General features: G+C 38.4%; 1 protein-coding gene across 4 annotated transcripts in view; it reads right to left on the reverse strand.

Annotated features, from left to right (window-relative positions):
* Tpk1 (thiamin pyrophosphokinase 1) overlaps nucleotides 1–24046 on the reverse strand; it is a 296901-nt gene that overhangs the window by 227555 nt on the left and 45300 nt on the right. For all 4 annotated transcript variants that reach the window (XM_045160318.1, XM_045160319.1, XM_045160320.1 and 1 more), the window contains one exon: nucleotides 17461–17532. In XM_045160318.1, the coding sequence (XP_045016253.1) occupies nucleotides 17461–17532 (72 nt within the window). The remainder of the gene's footprint in view (nucleotides 1–17460; nucleotides 17533–24046) is intronic.

Consider the following 24046-nt stretch of genomic DNA (forward strand, 5'->3'; position numbering starts at 1 on the left):
TTCTCTTCCTACTTCTCCCCATGCTTTGTGTGTCTCCTCTGAATTCTTTAAATGGAGATCACAGGGGCCTGGAAACCAGTGGGGAAGCCAGAGTAAGATCTCTGTGACATCAATTATTCACTCTTTTGGAAATCCTAAAGAGGGAAAGATGAGTGGTGACCTGGAGTCATCAAGAAATACCTGATAGCAGAGGAAGAAAATGAGTGGGACTTTGATGGAAAGGCAGTCAAGAGAACAGAGAGACAGAACAGGCTTGCACCCTGGACAGGGCACTGCAGTGAGAGTGCAGGTGACAACATGGCACACGCGAGGGGCACCAGGACAGTGGCTGGAAGGCATCTGCTGCAAACCAGATAAGACGAGGCAACAGCAGGGCCTGCCGGAAGGGGAAAGAAACAGTGTCTGAGATAGGAATTTAAACAGGACGGAATCCATAGTGTATAAATACTTCAAAGGAGCATACGGTGTGTGACAGGGGAAGACTAACAGATGAAGTATAAAAACAGAAAATGTAACCACAGAACAGTTTAAGGACACAATAATCAGCGAAGTAAGGTGGTGGCGTGGATGTGATGTTAGTGGGAGTAAAAGATTTTTTGTTAAATGAAAAAAAAAAATCAGTAGAGTTGAAAACATACCAGAAAAGAGGAAAAGAAAGAAAAGGAAGCTTCAAAGACGATTTCTATTCATAATGTTTCTATCTATGAAGGTGGAATGAAAGACTGGTGGTATGTTTGATGCTAACATCTAAAACACATAGACCCCATCTGTTTTCACATCTTTGCTGGGCATCTGGCTGGATCCATGCATGTGTGACGAGGCCTCCAGCAGCTTCAACAGAAAGATGCTCAAGCATGTTGTGCTGGCAGTAAGGAGAAAGCACAGAAAAGCTGGGAATTATTTAAAGCAACATTTCTATCTTCGGAGGAAAATGATATGTCACATTTGTTGTCAGGTACTCCAGTAGGGGAGGACACATACACCTAACCTGGCCAAGAGTTAGTTAGCCATTGTTGAAGGCAGATGGGACACACGTAAGCCAGGCTGTCCAGCTAAGCACTCCTCATCACATCTATCCATCCACACAAACCTGATCAGTCACTGTGACCTCCCTCCTGAAAAACAGGACTATGTCATGTGTAATTTTGACAAATAAGGCAAATTTGACACACTACAGCCAATATTCACTATAACTGCAGGAAAAAAATGCATAAAAAAAAACAAACTGAAAAACCCTGATCTATCCTACATTGCGTTTCCATTAATTAAAGTTAGCAATTAATAAACAGACAATAATTACTCAAATACTCAGGCCTTTTAAAGTTAAAGATGAGGGCTAGTGAAATGCCTTAGCAGTTAAGCGCTTGCCTGTGAAGCCTTAGGACCCCAGTTTGAGGCTCAATTTCCAGGTCCCACGTAAGCCAGATGCACAAGGGGGCACATGCATCTGGAGTTTGTTTGCAGTGGCTGGAGGCCCTGGCACTCATGCTCTCTCTCTCTCTCCCTATCGCTCTCAAAGAAATAAAAATATTTATGGCTCATGCCTTTAGTCCCAGCACTGAGGAGGCAAAGGGAAGAGGAACAATGTGAGTTCAAGGCCAGCCTGACACTACATAGTGAATCCTAGGTCAGCCTGGGCTAAAGGGAGACCTTGCCTCAAAAAACAAAACAACAACAACAAAAAAGTAAAGATGAATATCAGTGAGATGCATATGTTTCAAAATAAGTTTCAAAAGAAAAATATGTTTCAAAAGAAAACCATGATCAATTTAACATGCTGTAGGTGAAATTCAGAGGGCGAAATATCAGTACAAAGAAGCAAAAAACACAAGCAGGACCTGGGTGGAGGCGCTCATCTAAAGTGGAGCTTCCATTAGAGAGAGAAAACTTCAACTTGCCAGTGATTCCCATTTCCATTGCTACTGTAGAACAGGTCACAGAAGACTGGTTAAATTAACCCTGACACAGCCTTAAGCACACAACTAATCCTCAAAGACATGACTTGACATGAAAAGAATCACTAATAGCTCTAAAGGAAATCACCATCATCTACATTATGAAAGCTATAGTCATGTCAAGACAAATTAAAAATATTTCATAGTATTAATGGTAAGCAACTAGATTCTATAACAATAGACACTATAACTTCTCCTTGGTCCCATTACTTGGTTTCATGTCTAAATTTGTAAACTATATCAACAATCTCAATTAAAAGCATAGTGGAACTAGAAAAGTAGACTGTCTTTTGCTTTTCATTGAATTTATCTTTGGGGGTATTGCTCTTTCAAAAATAGAATACTGAGAGCTAGAGAGACAGCTCAGTGATCAAGACTGCTTGCAGTTTAAGCATGAGGGCCTCCCAGGCCAGAGACTACCAAGTTCTACTCCCTAGAATCCACTTATAAAAAAAGACAAGATTTTCTCCCTTGATTAATAAAAACAGATATGACTAACAGGCATTCGGCACAGGATTTAGGGATGCTGTCAGTGGCTATTAAGGAGGATCAAGGGCTGAGCAGGAGGCAGTGGTGCAGCTGCCCAGGCTGGTGAAGGAATAACGCTTGCTTTAGTATATCCTACCTATCTTGGCAAAAAGGCAAGACACATCAGCATGCCACTCAAGCTGCAAACATCTTACCCTATGAAATGGCAGAAGAGGACTAGAGAGATGGCTTAGTGGTTAAGGTGAGATATGGCAAGATAATGAACCAACAGTTATTGCCTAAAGGTTATGAATTCATACAATTAAGACTATGATAGTATTTTTAATTTTTTAAATTTATGTTATTTATGACAGAGAGAAAGAGAAAGAATTGTCTCAGCAGGTCCTCTAGCCATTGCAACTGAACTCCAAATGTGTGTGGCATTTTGTGCACATGCACCACCTCGTGCATCTGGCTTCTGTGGGTCCTGGGGAACTGAACCGGGGTCCTTCGGCTTTGCAGGCAAATGCCTTAACCACTAAGCCATCTCTCCAGTCCTACTTACAGTATTTTTAAATTTACAGTACAACTCATGTTCAGCATCTGTTTTCTCTTTTCACTCTATCTATACAAGTGACACAAAGAAACTGGTTAACAAATACCAAAACAGCACAAACAATAATAGACTACTAACAATAGACACTGCATGTTTCCTTTGGATTGATTCAACTTCCAGAGGATATGATAAAGTTTCAGTTCCTTAGAAATAATCTTTCTCTCTAACATAAACATCTCACCTACAGTGCTATCAGTTCATGAATTACACAAAAAATAAGGCAGGTATAGATTCATCCCATTCAAATGTACTAAAGCACATCATTCAACCACTATGAACCAAAGGCAGCTACCGGCTTACTTACCATGTGTAGACACCTACACAAAGCAAGGGAGGAATTCAGAAGAATTCCTGCTACCAGCCTATGTCCTAACAGGGTCTGCATCTCTACTGGAGGCATTTGCAATTGCACTCCTACGCTTTGTTAAAGAAGCATGCAGCACAGCCCCCGTATAGAGTCAGTCAATGTATCTAACTGCCGTCAAACTCTCAGTTACAATGAATCTGAACGATAAAATCACAACTCTTCCTGGTCACAATATTACAGTCTGAATAATCAAATTTCGTTTCTGAATCATCATTATTCTGAACCAAACATGATTATCATCACAAAGCACAACACAGAAGAAGCTGAAAATGCACGTTTTTCTTTAAACTTATTAAGAATGACCATTAAATTCCACTTTCCTCTGACAACTGTGATTTAGTTGATAGCCAAAGATGCATGAAAATAAACTGTCTATTCTATCTCTTCCTTCTCTCCATGCTTCCTTATTTATGATGGTCATAACTCGCATCCCATAAGGAGTGGCAGTGAATATTGTAGAAAGCAACAAAGTCAACACTAGCCAATAAAGGCAGTCTTATCAGAGAATAACAAGGTTACTAACAAGCCTTAGGCTACAGAGAAAACAACACATAAATCTACGGAAAGACTTCGGATATGAATCTGTGTGTGACGACTACTGAATTTACCTAATAGATTGACTAAATCCTAACTGAATAAGCAAAGTCAGTGTGCATAATTTATTTAAATGCCACTAGCTTATTTAGATGTCAGAATAACTCCATTAGATATGAGTCTACTTAAAAGATACAATGAGTAATTTTAGAGGCAAACAGGTTAAGGTGACTATTTAAACCAGGTAAATAATTCCAACAAATTAATCAGAAAAAAAAAACAGCAGAGGAAATTAAACTTAAATGATTCTTTCTACTACGTTATAAATTTATTTCAAAATCATTATGTATCATGAATCACTCATTTCCTCAGTACTTCATTTTCTATAGATGAATATACCTATAATATTTTCCAAAAAATACGTTATATTTAAAACAACTCATAAGTGTTTGAATATTACCCATAATCTTTTTAAAGTTACAGCAAAGTTTGACCATTTTGCAAAAATAAGAAAGCCTTTGTGTCGTATGGAAACAGGGGCCCTTTCCAGATGCGGACCTCTTCACCCAGGCAGAGAAACCCATCATGTTTCTACCTAGTAGCAACGAACATTTGGAAATACAATACTTAATGCACAATACTACTTAAAGTTACTTCAAAGAAAACAAAGTATATTGGCAAAAACTTAAATATATGAGATCAAGTTGCCAAAGAAACACATCAATGCGATCAAAATACAAGGCAACTTTTCAGCAATGTGTAAGTGTTGAATTGTTGGTGGAATATATATAAATATTACCAATAAAATTCGCATCTAAATTGACTAGTCTCCCAAGTAGAGCTCAGTGGCACAAAGCCTATAGCAAATGTCCTATGCATGAGCTCGGTTGGAAGTAACTTCATATTCTGATACTGCTGAGACTTCAGTTTTCTGATTGGAAAATGTTATTTTCTCTCAAATAAGTTTGGTCAAAGCCCAAGGTAAATGACATGAACTGCTATGCAGTGTCCAACATTTCAGGTACTTTCATGAAGACTAATTTCAAATACCTAATAATTTCACAATAATCTTTATTTTACTAGCAATATATCAAAAAGTCACTTATTGGTGGATCTAAGATGTTATTTCTTTCCCAACTGCAAGGTTAATGTTCTTGAAAACCACTGTAGAAAATAATGTTCAGTTACAGAAATGAGAAGCTAATGCAAGACATGGTTGGTTACAATCAAAGTCACAAAGCAAAGATCCTATCAACCTTCATGGCTGGTGTGAATTCTGTTTCACTGCAAAGACAGAATACCAAGCAGCTGAAATTATATTTTAAATTTTAATAGGCTAGAAAAGAATCCCAAATTGAAATACCTTGGGCAAAAGTAGGGAGACTTATTTACAAAATTCCTTATTAGTTCCATGGTTTGGGGATATAAGTTCTTTCCCTAATGCTCCAACCCAAAATACAGGGTAAGAAAGAAAGAAAGAAATCCTTGTCACTGTTCCTTTGTAGACACAATGGGAGAAACACAGTTAACCTGGCTACCTTCAGTTTAAATTTATGTCCAGAATACTGACTGTGACAGCCTGCTGGCTTATTCATGTAATTCCAGCAGTGGGGAGGTTGAGGCAGAAGGACTTTACTAAGTTCAAGGCCAGCCTGGACTACAACGAGAATCTTTTTCAAAAAAAAATTAATTTAAAAAGATGAACACGATGATTAGCCTAGACAATGAGTTCATACACTAACTGATCACAGGAGCCAGGGTGGGGCTCAGGTTTATTCTGGAGGACCTCCCGTCTCAGGCAAGGGCAAGTGAGCCAGGAGCGGTCTTCCCAGAGCAACGACAAGAACGCTCTTCAAGGGTTATGAGTGCGAAATTAGAGAACATCTAATGGCACTGTCTATAAAGTACACATTTGATTTTTCCATCCTGGTAATGTATTGGAATAAAAAAAAATCCTTCAGCATGTAAATCAATAACCATTTGAAGAATGGAGGAAAACATATCCAATTTGGTAGTTCACTGATCATTTCCATTGACACATAACAGCAAGATAAAGACTTGTTCTTTTTGATGGAGGCAACTTGAAAAAATATGTATGAGTCAATACTTTATTGTTCACTTTAAAATGCTCCATCAACAATATTCAGTGGTATAGCAGACAGAAATTATGTCCAAAAACATGAAAATAACATTCTTTTGAAAGTGATTCAGATCAGTACGATACTCAATGTGATATTGTAGAAAATAACGTTAACCATTTGTTTCACTTACAGTTTCTAGGGGTGGTGGTTTCATAACTGCCCACAAATTCCTTGGTGTCTATGCTTCAAAGGACAGAGTCTAATTCTCCCTCTTTGAAAGTGGCAATGCTTAGTGATTTGCTTCTCACAACTACTTCACAGGAAGTAAGGTATACAATTCTAAAATGAGGTCAACAAAAGACACACACTGTTAAGGCCTGCTCACTCAGTATTTGGATCACTATTAGCTCTGGGCAAAGGTAACTGTCATGTTATGAGACATTCAACTATCTCGTGGGAGTCAAGTGGTCATGCTGTTAGCCATGTAAGGGTGCCATCCTGAGAATTTAATCTCCAGCCCCAGTAAGTCCTTCAGTGACTACAGACAGCCAACATCTCATTGCATCTTCATGAGAAGCCACCAGCCAGAACCAGCTGTGGCAAACAGCTCTTGAACTCCTTACTCAAAGAAACTGAGATTCTAAAAGAGCAGTATAATACTACAACAAGCATTTTGTTCTCCATGATTCACATAAAAGGCATCATGATCCTGACAAGACTTAAGACTCATTAAAATGAAACAATTACTCTCTACTTGAAAATCTATCACTTACCTGATTGCTTCTGTTCCCTTTCACTTAACACAGAAATACAAATGATCCCAACTCTATACCTTTGTTCACACTGCCCTCCTACCTAGACACCCTCTACCGACCTCCCATGAGCATTGCTGGACATCCCTGCGTTAGAAAATGCACTTTACCCCCATGTGTCATTGAATGCAGCAGGCATAGCTATCATACCTTAGTGTTACTATTTATTCAATTGTGAATTAACTGAAGATTTATATTAAATATTTCTGAATGTATCATTTCTTAAATAAACTTCAGATGATGAGTAACATGGGTAGTTGCAATAAAAGTTTCTTATGCTTAGCAAAAATAAGACAAAATAAAGCATTTTATAATTGTCCCTTTTTTAAAGAGAGAGAGAGAGAATGAAGAGAATGAATTAGCATGCCAGGACCTCAGCCACAGAAATTGAAGTCCAGATGCTTATGCCACCTAGTGAGCACGTGTGACCTTGCACTTGCCTCACCTTTGTGCATCTGGCTAATGTGGGATCTCGAGAATCGAATATGGGTCCTTAGGCTTCATAGGCAAGCACCTTAACCACTAAGCCATCTCTCCAGCCCTATAGTTGTTCTTTCTATACTTCATAATTACAAAACATTATTACAGCCATTTACAACTTCCACACAAGGCACATTATTTTTCTATTTTTCTTAAATATATTTAACTACAAATATACATTTTATCTGTCTCAAAAATGTACATTTATAAAGCCAGACATGGTGGCATACACCTTTATTCCTGCATTCAGGAGGCAGAGGTAGGAGAATCTCTGTGAGTTTGAGGACACCATGAGATGACATAGTGAATTCCAGGTCAGCCTGAGCTAGAGTAAGACCGTAGCTTAAAAAAAAAAAAAAAATGTACATTTATAAATTTGTTACAAATTTTGCACTTCTTTTTGGTTTGCTCCTTATTCTTTCAATAATCACAAAGAATAATTCACTCCATTCCCTTTATAGCTTTCCAAGAATCATACTAGAATGCATGCTGCTCTCTGTTATGTTACACAACAATCTTCACCTAGGCACACTAAAATATTCATATATTTGCCACTTATTGTTTTACTCCATTTATTTTAGAAAAGTTGGATCACTTAATTAGAGCATTTCTGCTTTTGATTTTCCCACACAATAAGACTGAACTGATATTCTCAGAGTATAGCTCTAATTATCATTTTTCAGAAAGTCATAATATCCCATGACGCAGATATAGCATAATATATGGTACTATTCAGTAAGAAATGGGCATATACATTGTTTCCAAAGTTCTCTAATCAGATGATGCAATAAATAACCATATGTACACACATGAGTACATATAGTTATATGTGTATACATGTATATATTTTCCCCATGTACTGACTCATAATGCTATGAGATAGAAAATCATTGCATTGGCAACTACAGAAATGAAGAAAGTGTGTACTCATTTAGTTAAAAGCAGGCCAAGAGAAGAGCACACTCATTCCCACCTACTAACAATATCAGATTAGTCTGTTGTATAAGCTTTCTGTAGCACCTGAGGCTTTTTCATGTTTGTATGTCTAATAGCTGGAAAATGACACCTCACTGTTACATCAACAGCATTTGCATAACCGTGATGAATTTTAGCATCGGTTTTTTTTTTTTGTTTGGCATTCATTTCAATTCTTTAATCTCTAAAATGCTTATTTGTGCCCTCTATTTTTGGGGTAAATTTTGCTCCCCCCATTAAAAGTAAGAGTTCTTTTTACGTTACAGTTACAAATCTGTCACCTGCTATCTGTTTATTTTCAGATACCATGCTTATGTTGGTTATATTTTGTATAGAAAATGTACTGATTTTTATATAGACAAACATATGTTTTGTAACCTTTTCTAACCTTTTAAGTTCCCAATTTCAGATGAAAAGGCACATATCTATTACTCATTCATATTTATTGGGATTTTTTTTAAATTTTAGCATTTAGGTATTTTGGACATTTGGAACTATGTCCACACATGACACATGGTTTCAATATTGCTATATGGTCTTTTTACACAGCTAGCCATGTTGGAAGGTTACATAAGTTTTATCTACTTGACTCTCTTTATAAAATAATTTTTAAATAAAGCAAAAATATGAATAGACTATTATGCTTAACAAACTCACTTTATCAAATCGTTTACCTTTAACTGAAAAGCCTGGCAAATCAAACAACCATGATCTTCAAATTGAAGTCACCAGATCCAAGTAAGAACAATAAAGTAATGGCAAACACTGAAATGTGAACCACAAGACATGTGTGAAGCAACCCAGGAAGTAAGTGGAGTTGAGTGTGTTCAGCAGGTACCACTCTGCGGAGCTCCACAGCCCTCACACAGGCCTTCCTCTGGAGCAGTCACTCATACAAAGTAGAGGCAATCCAATTTCAGACTCAAAGCAGATATTTCAAATAGAATTTGCAGAGGTGCAGAGGTTATTATGACCTGAGGCTATTCTACAGCTCAAATTTGGCAGATAAGTCAGAGGTAGTAGGTTGCTTCTAATATTCTCAGCATTGCTATGTTCTTCATTGTATTTTGGCCCCTCTTCATAAAGTAAAATTCTTAATCCTAGTGGTATGCCTCAGTCCATCCTGTAAAATATTCTTCATACAAGCTTGCCTTTTTCGGGCTTCTAGGCTTTTCTAATCATTCAAAGCCCAACATTAAATGTCCTTTGTAACACAGGCGACAGGAGAGGGCCACTACACTGGCCAGCGCCGGTCAGAATTTCTAGATGTGACAGAGCGCAGCTGTTCCCCTGCACATGAAATGAACAGCTCCACACCCTCGTAGCTGTTCGTACTAGCGTGATCAACTAACAACTCTACACCCTTGCGGTTGCTTATTGGTGTTTGCTTGTTTGTTTTTCATTTTGAAACATCACTTTTGATCTCTTGCAATTTATTATCAGAGATGGCAGTTTTGCCTGCAGCAGCGTTTCGGTGCCCACTGGATGCGTGTTTATCCAGACAGCTCGATCCCCAACGCCCCGTGTTGAGTTCCAGCAGCATACCCGGACACTAGCACACAAAACATGGCTTGCATGCAGGCAGCTTTTTCTGGCCTAGGTCTCATTTTCAGTACAGGTTACACATTCTTAAGGAAAGAGGCCTTCCTTACCTACCTCCTAAATTTCCTTTCAAGCATACTGCCAAATTCATCGGTAAAGTCTCAGGTGTTGTGTAAAATCATTATTGACTGACTGACACAACAGACTGCCAAGATTGTAAACCCTTTCAAGGAATAGGTATTGTCCCGTTGTCTTTGTGATCTCAGATTCTCATGATCTATGGTTCAGGGCTAATTTATTTAGTAATTTGTTAATAAATATTCTGAATCATCACTAATTCATGACATTGGACAAGAAACTTAAGGACTTAATAGAGATTAATCCTAAAGGAAATTTCCTTTTCATGAACCATTTTGCTTGCTTGTTTGACATCAAGAGGAAAACTTTCCTGAGAGAACAGTTTTCTTAATTATGAATGTAACTCTCAAAATGCACACTTGCCTCACACTTCCATATTTTTTCCATAATAAGTGCTCTTACTAAAGCAAGTTCAAGTCCCACGTTGATGAATTCTAAGAACACTGAAGTACACAAAAATATGGCAACACTAACTTTTATGCCTCGCCTCCTCTTTTCATATTAACAAAACCAATCAGCTGTATTCATTTTCTTTTTCAAATACTTTGTCTCATGCAGCATCACTGAGTAAGCATTCCTGGGCATGTTGACTAGGAAGTAGTTTCTATGCCTCTAAACACAAACAAGAGTCAACCATTAGACAGGACACAAAAACCTTCACGTCAGCATCGGCCGCAGTGTGCAGAAGGGGAGGGGCGCATTCATACAAGGAAATAGAACAATGAAAAGATAACATATAGTCATGCAGTATTCTATCAGGCAGGTTCCATCTTAAGACTAGCTTCAAAAACTTATGGTGCAAGGGCTGGAGATATGGCTTGGTGGTTAAGGCACTTGCCTGCAAAGTCTAAGTTCCCAGGTTCAATTCCCCAATACCCATGTAAACCAGATGCACAAAGGGGTGCATGCGTCTGGAGCTTGTTTGTGTGGCTGGATGCCCCGGCACATTATTTCTATCTGCTCCCCCCTGACACATTCACACACACACACTTTTTCTCTCAAAAATGTGTACATAAAATAAAAACTAAAAAAAAGTTAAGGCACCAGACACTGTAGGAGCATAGTGTACATATGATGACATCAAGACTCCCTTTTGGCTTGAGGAAGACCCATATGGGGCTTTGTATAAAGGGAAAAAAAATAATCAGTGAATCTCTGGACTTCTTGCAGGAATCGATGCCACTCTTTACTCTCTGCTAATATTCTTTCATTTCTAGAGAATCAAAAACTACTAGATACAAAGGATAAACCAGTCAGCATTCTACTAGAGTGTAAAAGGGAGACTTGACCAGAACTTAACTCCATTTAAAAACACCTTGAGATAAACTAATAAGGCAAGGCATTTCTCACCAGAGCCTCACAAACTATAAACTACACTACCGTCAATCCCCTTAGTGCAACTTTCTCTTCTCCACTTATTTTGTTCTAGAACCTAGTATTTGAGCCACAGGCCAGCATGAGACTTGAACAAGACAGAAGGAAAGTGTTTCAACAATCACATATTGCCCTGGCCTGGGATAACCTGCATGGGTATTGGTAACATGAACACTGCTCTTACTGCTAGCCTGACAACCAGCTCCAGGGTGATGGTGACAGACAAAGAGATCAATCAGTACCAATCAAAGCAAAAACCCAGAGGCTACAAAGAAGTCAGCACTAAATCAGACTGAGAACAGGCCTGGGCTCAGGGAACACTCTGACAGAGAAGGCAAAAAGATTATAAGAGTGGGCAGGAATACCCACAGGTCCCCCTTATCCCACAGGGACTGACAGAGCCTTCATGATCCCACAGAAAATACTGTAACCCACTGAAGAGTGTCCCCAGGGTAACAAGAGCAGGAGCAAAGGGATAAGACAGTATAACCTGTATGTATGTATGTATGTATATGTATGTATACTATACATACATACATACATACATACATACATACATACATATACATGAAGAGAAGAGTCAAAATGTGAAAAGAAGAAGGGAAAAGAAAGAAATGAAAGAAGCTGGATCCAAATGAACAGGTAAGAAACTTTCAGAGAAACACTGCACAGTAAATAAAGAAGAGACAGACTTTAGGCGGGGAAGAAACACGCCTCTGGGAATACATGAAAATGCTTCCCTTCCTGACATTTTGAGACATACTAATATTTTATGTTTCAAAATAAATAGTAACAATAACAAGAGCAACAAGAATTTTTTTCAAATTGAGATTTTCCTAAGCATGTAGGCTGTAATACATACCAAGAATCCTCCAAAATTAAGATTCAAGACAGAAATCTTTAGAAGAGGCAGTAGAAAAAAAGTTAAGTACATTCTGCCCACATTATAAAGTTAATTCTGTGCTAGTATTAATTTCTGAGATGTAAATAATTTGCTACTTATCTTAATATTTTTTCATTCATTTAAGCTTACCTTAAAACAAGTCCTAAACTATGCAGATATCATCCTTAAAACAAAAAAGAAAGCTGGAGAGATGGCTTAGTGGCTAAGTCACTTGCCTGTGTAGTCTAAGGACTCAGATTTGTCTCCCCAGAACCCATATAAGCCAGAAGCATAAAGTGGTGCATGTGTCTGAAGTTCATCTGCAGTGACTAGTGGACCTGGCAGCAAATTATCTTTCTAACAAATAAATAACAATTTTAAAAATATATGTTTAATTAACTGTTTATGATTTGGGCTTTTGTTTTAGATACTCCATAAATTTATGAAAGTAACATTATCCATAAACTACAATTAATGTCTATCTTCCAATTTTAATTAAAAATACAAAACAAAGCATGTGAAATTACAATTAGTTCAATATTCAAAACAAAGAGAAAGAAAGATACCAGCAAGAATGCTGAGATAACAAAATATTACTCAACAAAGATACCAACTACTGGGCAGTAGGGCCAAGTAAATGTTATATTAACAATAAAGTTCACATGTTAACAAAGTTGTTACTGGCACTTCGCTGATATACAAATGTTCATTAAGTAATACATGACAACTTCTGGCTTCTTCAAGCAGCGCTTAACAAGTATAAACTTCAGAAAAACATAATTAGTGAATCTTTGTGACATAATAAGCCTCATACAGAAAATACAATTGAAATTCACTTTCATAGGAAATATCTTCAAATACCAAGGTCAACATGCAGAGTATGAAGTCTCATTAGTGCAGAAATAGAATAAACATAAAAGAATGGACTGGATCTTTACCAAGACTTTTTTTTTCAATTCTGATTGGAAGTTTGACATTTAAGATTCAGAGTTTCTAAAAGTAGGGTGAGAGGGGAAAAAAAAAATCACTGATAAGATATTTAGTTAATCAAGACTCACCAGATATGCCTGATAAAAATACGATATGAAGATTGTATAATAACCTTAATTATTTTGGTTAAGCTGAATAAATAAGAGAGAGTGGGCTGGAGAGATGGCTTAGCAGTTAAGGCACTTGCCTGCAAAGCCTAAGGACCTAAGTTCAACTCTGTAGGCCCCATGTAAGCCAGACACAAGGTGACACAAGTGTGCAAGGTCACACTAGGTGTGCACATGTCTGGAGTCTGACTGTAGTGGCTGGAGGCCCTGGCATGCCAATTCTCTCGCTTTCCTCTCTCTCTCACCCCCACACTCGCCCTCTCACATAAACAAAAAGTGCCAATCTGTTGGGCTTGCTTCAAAAAAAAAAAAAAAAAAAGAATAAATACAAAACGTAAAAAGAGAAGGAAGACCTTCAGTGACTGTGAAAAGCCAGAGGCGCGCACTGCGCTGAAGAGTAGCCTAGCCTCGGATCTCAGCTTTCATGAATCAGGTATCGTAAGAAAACCTCTATACAAACAACTGCAAAAGCATTTCTTTACCTCACTTAAATATATGAAAAGTGATACATTTATAACTTTTTGCCCTCTTAAGAGTGAAAATGGGATGGAAAGACAGCTCATGGCTATAGATACTCTACAGATTCTTGCTTGCAAAGCCTGCCAGCCTTGGTTCAAATCCTAAGCTACCCATATAAGCTGGAAAAAAGTGGCTCAAACATCTGCTCCTTGTTTGAAGCAGCCCTGCCCCTTACACACAAGAGATAATAAATAAATTAGAAAAAATGAAAAATACTTTCTATTTTCAAAAAGGTTGTTGTATGCTTTCCATTTACTTCTCCCAGAGAGGAAAGAAGCAGCATGGCTTCTTTAGAATAGAAATCAGCTATATCTAGATTTATACTTTGAGAGCATCAACAAATCATTGTCCCAAGAAGCTGTTAGGATCTATTACAGCACACACAGATTTCTATTAGTGAGGCAAAAAAAAAAAAACAAAAAAAACTAGTTTTGGACTAATCTGTGACATTATTATATTATACTTTTTCTTTGTTCAAGTCAAACTAGAAAAGGGCACAAGTAGAAGTTATTATCAAAGCCTCTCCTAAAAAACAGAAGCAGAATTCTACCACAGAAAGAGAAAAGACTGTTATCATGCAGTCCCAATGAGAAGAAATGGCATTTCATTCCACCGTCAAGAGTGTGGACATATACATGCAGAGACCTGCTGAAAGTTTGATGGAACATACACTTTCTCATGGAGATCTTTACTAGCCAAAACTGAAGTGAGTAAATATGGGAAACAAAGCTAGCAGACCTTTCTGAACAATCAAAACAAAAGAGAGCCTGGCCAGACTTAATGCCCATGACATGGATATGCCTTGTGGAGAAGTGAAACCAGACTTATATAGCAGGCTGAATTTATATTTATATTTATATTTCCTAAGATCCTATGTCTGCCTCCCTGGGCTCTCTTTAAATTTTGTACACTGCCGAATAGAGCAGATGCCTAAAAATCAGTGAGTAATGAAATAAAATACTAGTAAACATGAAACAACACAGTGCTATAAAATATAGTATTTCAAAACAAATTCGTCTTTAGAATATCATGGAAAACAGTTCACACAAAGTAGCTTGAAATTAGGGAGCACAGTAGACTTGTAAAGACATTTCAAATGGAAAGATCTTTAGATTTTGGCATGAATTCCCTAACTGCCCTATAAAATTGTGGTTACTAAAGCAAATCAAAAATATGAGATTATAAATCTCCAAGAATGATTCTACATACATATATGTGACAGTGAAAAAAAATGGTTCAGTGCTCATAGTTCATCTGAGACTCATTCACTTCAATTACACTGAAATAAAAGGTTACAAATACTTATATTCAGAATAGATTTACTCATTTCAAATATCTACCTTATATGTATTATGACAAAACACTATAAAAGATTTGAAATCCTTGCAATACTTCTAAACAAATATGTTTGGAACTTAGGATCTATTAGACAGGGAAACCTTCAGCCGAAGTTTGAAGCTTTTGCTAGGAAGAGTGTCCAGAGAGACCCCTGATAGAGAATGAAGAGAAGGAGCCACTTCCTGTACACTGGTGATGCAGTCTCCTGGTTTCTAGAAAACTCTCTCAGGGATAGAATATGCAGCTTACTGTGGAGAAGCTCAGGAAGGAAGGACTGGAAGGAGTAAGAGGAAGGAAAGGAAAGGAGGCACACAGAGGTAGTAAAGTGTAAAATGGGAGAAAACTGGAGAACAGTGAGTCTTGTAGCAGATACACTGGGATGAGGGGAAAGCTCTTACTGAATGAGTCTCCCAAAACAATGAGAGTGTCGTAAAGTCATAGGTCGTCAGAGAGGGATTTAAGTAAGATTGGATATATTTGTAAAGTCTGTGCAGTAATAAAACACTTCAATTTCTCGAGCAGATATGGAAGTGTAATTAAGTTGCTGTGGAAAATGCACAGTAGTGATACAGATTAGAGCACAGCAGTGGGGATCTTGTCACCACTGCATATTCAGCCAGACTCCTAGAAACCTGATTTACGGTCAAGGTAAATAGACTTCTCCAAGCTAATGTTTGCATGTTAGGAGATTTTTTTTTCATTTTATATAGCTTAGTAACCACAAATATTTTAATTTTGAGAACTCTGGAAGCACATATAACAAGAAATAAGAGTCTTTCAAATATATCACACTTATCACCTATTTTTGAATGAGAAATATATTTAATGGAAGATTTGACTAAAAAATTATTCAAAAATTTGAGAACAATATCCAACCTCAAATTTTAATAGCCTCTGGTATTTACATTAAAGTTATGTACTGGGCTGGAGAGATGGCTGAGCAGTTAAGATGCTTGCCTGCAAAGCCTAAGGACCCAAGTTCAACTCTACAGATCCCATGTAAGCCAGATACACAAAGGTGAGGCAAGCACAAGGTCACATATGCCCACTAGGTGGAGTTTGATAGCAATGGCTGAAGCCCTGGTGCACCAATTCTCTCTCTGTGTCTGTCTAAAAAATATATATATAAATATATAAAAAATAAAAATAGGGTTAGATCCCAACTGCAACTATACCTCTTCATCTACTTATCTACCTAAACACTTTACTTTATAATTCCCAGATTAAATGGAATCTACAAGTAGTACGTCAGGTAGGGATATATTCCAAGTCATTTTATCTAAGAAAATCATCAAAATTTCATGAGATATAAAAAGGGAAAGGCATGGGAAAAATCTCTAAAAATTTTATCACCCTTACAACTTTTCCTTAGGCATTTACACTAAATTTCTAAATATTGTAAGAGTAAGTGAAGAAACTGCAAAGTAGTCTTTCCCCTAAAAGGAGTGTCAGAAAACAATGGAGTTCTCAGGCACAAATTAAATATGAAGAATCACAGTAGAAGATGTGCACAATGCAGCAGCCTTCAAATTTGAATATTTCATATTTCCCAAACTAGAGTTAATTCTATAAACATTTTGTAAATAATGTAAATAGATAGTTGACAAAATAAAACTGCCAGGCATGGTGGCACACGCCTTTAATCCTGCACTGGGAAGGCAGAGGTAGGAAGATCACAAGGAGTGCAAGGCCACCCTGAGACTATACAGTAAATTCCAGGTCAACCTGAACTACAGCAAGACCCTACCTTGAAAAGCAAAAATAAATAAGTAAAATATCCCAGAGGTCTTCATAAAAATAATACCATTTCCAACTATATGATCAGTGCCCATATTGATTCTGTTGAGCAACATGGTTTTTGCCTTAAATTTTGCAAATCTGACCAGGCAGTAAGTTATCAGCTGGCTGGCTGGCTTAGTAGAAGCTAAGACAAATAAGGCAGAGTCAGTTTCCTTTATATAATCACTGTGTCAAAGACATCTTCATCTGAGCAAAACATGTTGATTATTCAGCATTAACAGCCACATAATAGTGCTGAATGTTCTGTCCTTGAAGATTCATGGAAATCATTGCATTCACAAGTTAACAGAGGCACAATAAGAAATTCTGCCTACAACTCAATAATTCAATCACCTTATTTTGAATCCTACTTTTTGGTGTTACAGTTAGGTTCCAGGGTACTTGATAGTTAATCAGTACAAGTCATGGAATTTAGTTCCAAACACAGTAAGAAGGGGTGCGGGGGGGGGGGGTAAAAAGACTCAATGCTAATTGAGATTACCTTTTTTCCAAAGGTGACGAAAGCATTTGTCCAGAGGCTGATTAAGAATCACAAGGCAGTACCTCAAATTTCCTAGATAAAAAGAAAACAAAGGTAAAATAAATAAGTGAACTGAGCCTTGGCCCCTTTAGTTGGGTCTGGAAGCCCCAATTGTAACCAGTTACTTCTTCATTCTTCTCTTTTAAAAGATATCACATGCTAAAGGATCTTCTTTGCCCAGTATGTCACATAGGAATCTACTGTACAAACAATTCAACATGAAACCTCTTTACGTAGGAGGTGAAATGTTCTTAACGCAAATCTTCCTCTTCACATGTCCACTACGCCCACAGGGAGACGGACGCCTCCCATGCTAGGCGTAGGCTTGTATTTCTGCCTCTTTCTGCCCTCCGTCCCACCATCGGGAGCAAGGACTGAAGGCTCCGCTGACTAGAAGTCTGGTAGGCAGCTCACGGTGGACCCCAAGAACAGATCAAAGCCATGAAGGAACTGCGGCTGCTGGTGGCCTGGTGAGTCATTCCTTCCTGGATTCTAGCACCTACTTCAGACTCTTTCATATGAGTGGAAAAACAAAACAAAACAAAACAAAAACAAGCAAACAAACAAAACCCCTCCCCGTCCTTTCCCAGAGACTGGCCCTCGCTGCTGGAAGCAACAGGCTCCACGGGGAGTCAGCAGTCAGACCAGAAGCAGCGTCCCTGTCACCGGGTTAGTCACTCAGCGTGAGCGAGACTGACTATACGTTGTGTTTTTTTTTCTTTCCTTTTTCTTTAACTCTCCTTTACTACTCGTTCTCAGAGATGAGTGTTTCTGGGGCTGGACAAGGTCTACCCTGCCACAGGACACATTCAACAATCCTGTAGACACATTTAAATCACCAAAAGGAACTGCTTGGGTACTGATTTTTTTTTTTTGACATGGAAGCTCTAGGAACTGTTCTGCTGGCTGAAAGGGCAATGGACTGAGGTGGCTGTAGTAATTACTGGTCTTCTACACCAATGCTTTCATCAAGGTGACGTCTGCAACACAAGTTCATTCTTTACGGGAACCAAAGAGTAAGAGTGTTACTTGTGACTTCCTAATGACGCCGTAACAGTAATTTTCTTTACGGGAACCAAAGAGTGAGAGTGTTACCTGTGACTTCCTAATGACGCTGTAACAGTAAATCTCTACTTCTGCGCGTAGCACTCAGGTTACGCTGCTTAGGTACAAAGTAATTTTGGTAAGTTCGGATGGTCTTTTTCATTTCTGATCTATTTTAGATTTCTCGTAGGGTCTGATAGTTCTTTTTCTAATCTAGTCTCCCCTGGACTCACAGCAAGGTGACACCAGTGTGGAATTCGCTTGACATTCAAAGCCTTCATAACTATGTGTTAGCACAGCACACAGCAGAAAGAAAAGTGTCCAGAACACAGATGGGCGGGAGCCGCGCAGCACAGACATTCCAGCACGGGAGGAATACTCCAAGCCCCTCTCAGCTACACAGCGGAGAGACCATTCCTCAAGTTAGTCAATAAATTTGAAAGCATCCTTAACCACAAAAGCAAATAAATAATGAACTCAGGTTGGCTCAGAGGATAAAGTTCTTTCCCTGGCAGCACAAGGACTGAAGTCTGGAGCCCCAGCACCTGCATAAAGGCTGAGCAGTGTGACGGCCTGGCGTCCCGGCTCTGTGGATCCAGAGACAAGGCAGACACCGGCCTCGCTGCATCATTCGACTGGTAGAATCCATGAGCCCTGTCCCAATAAGTGAAGGGGAAGCAAGTGAGGAAGACACCTCACATTAGCCTCTTCCCTCCCCACACACGCACACACACAGGCACAAACACGCCTGCACATAAGTGCACCCGCACCCATGCAAACACCCACGTGCACACACACACACACACACAAGCACACCCTTCATATATGAACAAGCAGCAAAGAACTCAACAGTCTTATTTCAAGCACTATTCAAGCTGTCAAATTGATGTTGTCTGCTCCAGGGAAGTAAATACAAAAAGATTTAAGAAAAGGACAATGAAACACCTGTTCATTATGTTTAAAAGACTATATATATTTCAGTAACGTGTGTGAGGCAACGTCACAGTGTGTTAGGTAACCTCGAAGATGGATGTAGGCACAGATGGCAGGTTTCCCAGTGTAAAGGCGACAGAACTTTTCCTTGTCTATAAAAATGTATTATATACTACATTTTAGAGAAGAAAATATTAATTCCTCTTACTTTTTAAAGTATTATTAAAAGTCTTTGAATTTCTTTCTAACAGAAGCTTAAATAACCGAAAATGAAAAAACAGAGACCACAGATGTAATAAGATCAATATTCTGCAAACTTTATGGAATTTGTGAATTAATCACAAAGTTCAAATACAAGTGAAGTCAAACTACTAGTTCTGCACTAAAAGGGAGAGAGACTGAAGGTTAAGGACTAGTTAAAATCAGAAACTCATGTTAAAAAAGAGGAGGGATATTCCACCCTTTTTCCACATGTAGTTCTCTCTCTTCTCTTCTGTAACATTAAGGAGAAAAACACTTCTCCTAGAGAAATGAATTACTCTATAAGGAAGGGATGAAATACCTAAAGGCTAGAGCCTCAGGTGCCAGAATGAGAAGAAATGGTTCCTGAAACTGAAAGCCATCCGCACCATCAGGAATAGGGCAACAAAGCAGCCAACAGAAGAGTTCCTTGTTGCCCAGTAGCCAACTTGAGACAATCTGAACCACAAGTAAAGTAGCATTGGAAAACCACACAGTATGGGGAAACAAAACAAAAACAAAACATTAAGTCCTTACTGAGATGGCAAAATGCTGAAACACAGAGATGAGAAGACAGCATCCCCAGGCAAAAAAATTCCGAAGAAATTATATGGTGCTCTACCCTGAAGGACGGGTGCCTCTTGTGGCCATTTCTTTCACTGAGGACAGAATGGAATGGGATCTGCGTATTGGCAAATCTCAGAAACTCTACCTCAGAATCGTGACCAAGGTTATGTCCAACCTTAGATATCTAGTTGCAGTCTGCAATAAAACCTTTGACCTCTTCCTTCCCACCCACAACATCTCCAGCTAACTCAGGAGAATAGATAAATTTCAACAGAGGAACATCGTACAACACCTGTTTCCAGTAGCCTCCCACTTTGCCAAGAGAGACATGGGAGACACGTCTGCCTGAAAACGAGGCACAGCCAAGAGAAACTTAAAGAATATGACACTAAATGTGCTGTGGGATAGCACGTAAAAACTATGAGCACTGAGTAACCTACAGGACCAACGGAAACCAGTACATTGAGTAAACTGCAGAACAGACAGTAGACTAATACCGTCAGCGCCGGCTCATTAACTACAAGAACTATTTCATAGAGATATCAGATATTAATGCAAAGGAAATATACATGGAGGTCATGTCCAATTAAGTATTTTTGAAATCTAAAACTATTTTTAAATAAAGTACATTAATTTTAAACCTTGGGGGCAAGCATTAAAAAACAAAATTGAAAATGATTTCATAAAGTATGGTTACTAATTATTCCATATGACAAACCATGGCCCTCATGACAGAAGAGTCAAAGTATACATGGACTTCACAAATAAAGCCAGAAAACAATCTACTTTAACAAAAAGCAAAGATTCAAATGTCTAGAAAACCATAGTAATTTTTTTTGATTCATTGCATCACTCTTGCCCAGACTGAACTGGAACTCACTCTGTGGCCCAATATGGCTAAAACTCAAGGTGACCTTTCTACCTCAAACATTCTCTGAAAATGATTTGCATCATAGACAAGGTTTGTTATTTGTATCTTTATGATAGGTAAATGCAGTTGTGTAACTAATGAGTTAAAAGTTTATTCATTATTTTAAAGGAAAAAGAAATTAAAACTTAATGACATTCAGTAAGAAGACCAGCACAAAAGCTTTCCTCAGTCTTAGAACAAATGGGCATTTGTCATCTACCTTAGAAGAGCTCACCTATGGAACCGGTGAGCCTGACCACATGAGGTACTGGTGGGCACTTCCACAGCAGGTCAGGAACCCTTACCTGTGCTCAGAGAATTTACAAAACAATTTCACATAAGGTAATTTATACCAAATAGGGAACTTGAAAACATTCTACAGATACTGAAGTTAACCAAAATTGTGCAGCAATACTATTGTACAAGTAGGTGCTAGAAGTTATTGCCTCTACCCAGGGAATAGGCTTCAAATAGAATTAGACCAGCTCTGACGGGAACTAAGTGGGAGGGAAGAAGGTGAGGAGGGCAGGTAGGCAAAAAGTTTAATGGATGACTGAGTTTGAGAATCTTGGTATGATGTCTAGAAATATTAGCTAATGATGGCAAAAAGTTCTGCTGGTTAACAAGTTCCTCTACAATGAAACATTCCATCTTGGAGGGAGGCTTGTTAGGAAGTTCTCCAACTTGAAACACAGGCTCTTAGGCTCAGAAGTAACTTCACAAGAATGCTGAGCAAATTTCTGCAACTTTCAAGATTCATAAGGGGCCTCTCCAAGGTTACAGAAGCAGCTAACAGCTGCTGCGGGAGACTTTCTTGCAAGCTAAGCTGCCTGCAAGTCGAGCAGTGAGATTCAGGGATGCGCCTTCCATGAGGAACACCTGTGCTGGGGTGGGCCTTCCTGTGGTTCAGCCGCCTGAGCCAGCTCTACTCACAGCTCTCCCAGTCACCCCTCACCTGTGCTCTGTAAGTACCATCAACACACCCAGTGGTTCACCAAGCTGGACTCTGGTTGAATAGAATTTTGGTCTGCCATCTGTCAACTATCTGGGGTGAACTGACATCTGTTTGTGTCTTTCCAGGGAAAGATCATGCAGGAAATCCTCATCACAATAAAATCATTTTATAATGATTTCATATTTTCTCAATATTTTCTATATAAATCCAATAAAACTGAAAAAGATCATGCAAAAATAACACTTGACTGGAGAGATTCCACACAATAAGTTATTTTAAAAATTTTATGAATAGGGCTGGAAAAACGGCTTAGTGGTTAAGGAGCTTGCCTATGAAGCCAAAGGACCCAGGTTCAATTCTCCAGTACCCACATAAGCCAGATGCACAAATGGCACATGCATCTGGAGTTTGTCTGCAGTGGCTAGTGGCCCTGGCATGCTCATACTCTCTCTGTCTGCCTCTCTTCTCTCCTTCTCTCTCTCTGCTTGCAAATAAATAAATAAAAATTTTAAAAAATATATAAATAAATATGCATTAAATTTTAAAAGTTGATATGGCATGAGAGTGAAAGAACTAAAACCAATGCTTTAAATTAACATATTAAAATTAAAAACCATGTATGATAGAAGAAACATTCAGTATCATTCAAATACATTGGCAGGTTATCAAGTTTCTTTCAACCTTATATTTTTTAATTGGATCTCAGAAAAAAATTAGTGTTAAACATACCAGTCATTACATGTACAATAACTATTCTGTCAAAGAACCAAAAACCATTATTATAAAATTCTCATCTCTAAAATACAGTCCAATTAAACAATGAAAACTCCAAGGCACTAAGACCATGTTACATGGTCTTCTCTATTTAAACACAGTTTTGTTTTGTTTTTTTCCTTAAATGTGCCCAGGGAAATCAAGATTGTCAAATTGATTTGTTTTTTGAGGAAATAGATTACATATGACCAAAGCAAAACTATGAAAAAGCTCCAAACAAGTATTCCATACAAAAGACCATTAAAATAAGTTAATTATCAATGGATTAAGAAGAAATGGTACAAAGTGCAGCAAAGAAAGTAAACAATAAACCAGGCGTCGTGGGGCATGCTTTTAATCCCAGCACTTGGGAGGCAGAGGTAGCAGGATCCCTGTGAATTTGAGGCCAGCCTGAGACGACGTAGTAAATTCCAGGTTAGGCTGGGCTAGAGTGAGACCCTACCTTGAAAAATCACACACATACACACACACACACACACACAGAGAGAGAGAGAGAGAGAGAGAGAGAGAGAGAGAGAGAGAGAGAGAGAGAGGGAGAGAGAGAGAGAGAAAGAAAGAAAGAAACAATAAAACAGAAGCAAGCAGATGCTTCTGGGAACCTTTCTTACCCTCAGCAGTGACCACACAGTTTACGCCAGTACATCCACAAAATAAATAAGTGCCCCTTCTATTTGCAAAGTGTCTTGGTTTAGGAGAAAAATGATGTGGTCACTACATTACATCACCCTATGCCTCATTCCGATCCCACCAGATCAGCAATACTTCATCTTTCTGTATGTTGGAAATAACGCTAGTCAGGACCATCAGGGGCCTTTTGTAATAAAATTCAATGCTAATTCTCTATTGTAATCTTGCCCAACACATGGCAGTACCATGGCAGAATGGATCACAGCCTCAAAACTTCCTCTTTGAGTCTCGTTCAGCACCGACTTTCAGAAAATATTCTCTGGTGATTTCCTCTATGACCAGCCCATGCCTGGTGAATCCTTCCTCAACTGCAGAGAACACAGAATAATACATACATATGGACAAAATGTTGACCATCTCGAGCTTGTCTACAAAAGAGTGCTCTAGGTGCCAATGCCGGGCCTTTTCTTAAAAGATCTTTATCTACTCCCTAGGTA

This window comes from Jaculus jaculus, chromosome 10 (assembly GCF_020740685.1).
Source record: "Jaculus jaculus isolate mJacJac1 chromosome 10, mJacJac1.mat.Y.cur, whole genome shotgun sequence".
Classification (NCBI taxonomy): Eukaryota; Metazoa; Chordata; class Mammalia; order Rodentia; family Dipodidae; genus Jaculus; species Jaculus jaculus.